This window comes from Siniperca chuatsi, linkage group LG10, assembly GCF_020085105.1.
Source record: "Siniperca chuatsi isolate FFG_IHB_CAS linkage group LG10, ASM2008510v1, whole genome shotgun sequence".
Lineage (NCBI taxonomy): Eukaryota > Metazoa > Chordata > Actinopteri > Centrarchiformes > Sinipercidae > Siniperca > Siniperca chuatsi.
The window spans coordinates 1,818,981-1,821,945 of record NC_058051.1 but is presented as its reverse complement, the minus strand read 5'-3'; the positions used below and the strand labels follow the sequence as shown (position 1 = coordinate 1,821,945).

Sequence of the window (2,965 nt, the reverse complement as noted above, 5' to 3'; positions counted from 1 at the left end):
TTACAGACAGATTATTTGTATTATATTAATAGATGTAATGTAGCTCAAACTCTGTATATACAGTACAGTAAACCATGCAAACACCTTACTTAATCATATCATTTCAATTACATATAACAAGAATAACAAGTTGAGAAGTTTCTCATGCTTAAATATGAGGGACATTTATGTTAATGTTAAAATTGTGAGTTTTATTTAACACAACTGCCATCTTTCTCCTCATTAAACAACAAGTGGGTTTACCCACATGATTTTCAAAATGTATTTTAACCACACACACACACACACACACACACACACACACACACACACACAAAACCCACTAAGTGTTCATATGAAACTGTTGCCCAGTTTACTGATAATCTCTGCCGGCAATAAAAGGCAGAAGAATCCCAGAGGTGTGTTTGTACAAAAATATGACACAAACGTGGAGTAAATTCTGGTTAAGTTTGACTTTATTGACATTGGAATATTGGAAGGTAAATGTGTTTCCTTTCATTGTGGTGATTTTGATCATCATTGTGATTGATTATTCAAAGACCTTTCTGTAGCAGACAGAGAGAGATTCTCCTGATCACAGAATCAATAACTGGAGTACAGTCTGTCCATGAATTGCAATGAAGAAAGATACAACAAAGATAATAACATCATTTTATATATATACGTACAACATTAATAGAAGATAAGAGGCTCATGAGTCTCGTGTCAATCACTCCACAGTTTCTCTCTACAGTATGTTGGCCTGACAGGAGTGAGGCTGCAGTATCTCAAGAGTAACAATGAGTCTAACAGATTTTCTAAACCAGGGGTAGAAAAAGGCGTAGATCACAGGGTTTAGACAGGAGTTTAAAAATACCAGAAAAATCATAAAGACTTCAGTTGAAGAACCGATCATGAGGTTGTAGCCTGAGAGAGAGACACAGTAATATGGACAGTAACACATGAGAAACACAACAACAACGACACCAAGAGTCCTGGCTGCTTTCATCTCAGATTTCTTAGCAGTTACAGTTGCTGAACGTTTCAATGTGACTGCTGCAATCTGGGAGCGCATGGCACGAGCCTGAGACACAGCCACCACAAACACTCTCACATACAGGGTGATGATGGCAGTGATGGGAATCACAAAGCTTAAAACAAGGTCAACAGCTCCTTTTATGGTAATCACACATTCTCCATAGCAGGACCTGTACATGCCTGGTTGTTTCAGGTTATCATATAAAAGCACAACGCTGTAGAAAACAGAGTAACCCCAACACAGGAAAACGCAGATCTGAACTCTCTTTTGAGTGATTTTGGTGGGGTAGTGCAGAGGGTCACAGATAGCCACATAGCGGTCGACCGATATGAGCACCATGTTTACCACTGAGGCGCAGATAGTGATAAAGGGTACAAAATAATACAGAACACACACCAGGTCACCCAGGAGCCAGCAGGGCTCTGTTTGGAGGATTTGAAACGGCATCACAAGGAGGCCCACGAGGAAGTCTGAGACAGCCAGAGAGAGGAGGAGGAGGTTGGTGGGGGTGTGGAGCTGTCTGGAGTGAGAGAATAACATCACTGTGAATGTTACAAACACCAACAGCATTATCACCAATAGAAGTAGTTGTTTTATAAAAGCAGCAATGAAACTCCAGTATCTATATAGTAAATGTGGCTGTTTAAGCACTGATTATAAACAAAAGTCTCATCAAACCACCAGGATGTAATGCTCAGATCTCACTACAACAAAATACTATCAATGCTAAAACATTTATCTCTGCCTGAAGTGGGAGATGGAGATGATGACCAGCAGGTTGAGAGCCGCAGTGAGCAGAGAGATGGAGGACAGCAGAATGTAAATGAGCATTGCCTCAGAGTGAGGGCGTATGTGCTTCTTGCAGGAGGTGTTGAGGAGCTGTGGAAAACAGAGTTCATCTCCCTCCAGGGTCTGCATCATCAGAGAGAGAGGAGGAGAGGAGAAGCTGCTGAACAGCTTTCTCAGCAAAGTTCTGTGTCGTACAGCTGCTTTATCCCTCTCCTCATTCCCCTTCTCCCTCCCCTCCTGTCTGTCAGTCTGTCTCTTGGACACTGATCTTCCTCCTGCCTCACTCTATGCGTCATACTCCGCATCGGCATCATCATCATCACTCTCTGGTGTAACAGGTAGCGTTTGTTTTGTTTTGGCTGATGCATGGACTCTAGTGACAACAGCATCAGTTATGGCCTTTGGAACGAGATCATGTAAAAATGTCTCTAAGATTGTTCTTAAAAGACCAGCAGAATAAACAGGAGCATCCTATACCATTACACATTGAACTGAAGCTGCTAATCAATATTTTTTAGTGCTGTCAATTTGCTGTGATTAATTGCAATAAATCACTTTTTTCTTCTTAATATTGAAGCTTTCAATAATGGATATTAAAATGTAAATTCACAGACTTAATGTAGAATCAATCATCAGAAGTATATTTAAATTCAAATACTATTGTTTTATAGCATCTTTTTAACTTTGAACACAGATTCTCTCCTGTGAACTACAGATTTTCAATAAAACCATCAAGATATTTGTGCTTACATGCACAAATATAAATGATTAAAGACTCTGATTCACACATGGAAGACACAGAGAGAGAGAGAGTTCAAATGGACCCCTTTTCCCTTGCCAAAATTTTGCTCAACTTTGGAATATTATTTAGCCCCCTTCCCAACAAGATAACATGACATGGGCCAGTCACAGCGCTCTCATCAACCTTGTTTTTGGCAGCAGCAGGTGAGGGTGTAGCACAAAATTCTGGGCCCTATACATAAGCAGTCCCTGTGGGCCCCCTTCTTCTCTTGATCCATGTGTCTGATGCATCTTTTGAAACATTTTTACAAATAATTGAGCCAACAACTGTACAATTTGAATCTGTAGTGGTCATTAGGGTAGTCACTAATGAACTGTTCATACCACATTTAAACAAGTAATAACAGTCTGTGATAT

General features: G+C 40.1%; 1 protein-coding gene across 2 annotated transcripts; it reads right to left on the bottom strand.

Moving 5' to 3' along the window:
- Positions 1–437: 437 nt before the first annotated feature.
- LOC122883492 (trace amine-associated receptor 13c-like) lies at positions 438–2,014 on the bottom strand. 2 transcript variants are annotated; one of them, XM_044212254.1, is made up of 2 exons: positions 1,764–2,014; positions 438–1,538 (listed from the first exon to the last, which is right to left on the bottom strand). In XM_044212254.1, exons 1-2 carry the CDS (start codon positions 1,937–1,939, stop codon positions 728–730), a joined length of 987 nt encoding a protein of 328 aa, XP_044068189.1. In that variant the 5' UTR covers positions 1,940–2,014; the 3' UTR covers positions 438–727. The 2 variants fall into 2 exon arrangements, with proteins under 2 accessions (XP_044068189.1, XP_044068190.1); XM_044212255.1 differs by having other exon boundaries at positions 1,853–2,010.
- Positions 2,015–2,965: the final 951 nt, after the last annotated feature.

Excerpts from the sequence above, each read along its gene's own strand:
- LOC122883492 (XM_044212254.1), bottom strand. The coding sequence starts at position 1,939 with ATGATGCAGACCCTGGAGGGAGATGAACTCTGTTTTCCACAGCTCCTC. Across the intron at positions 1,539-1,763 it reads ATCTCCATCTCCCACTTCAG|ACAGCTCCACACCCCCACCA; the intron begins GCAGAGATAAAT and ends CTCTCACTCCAG.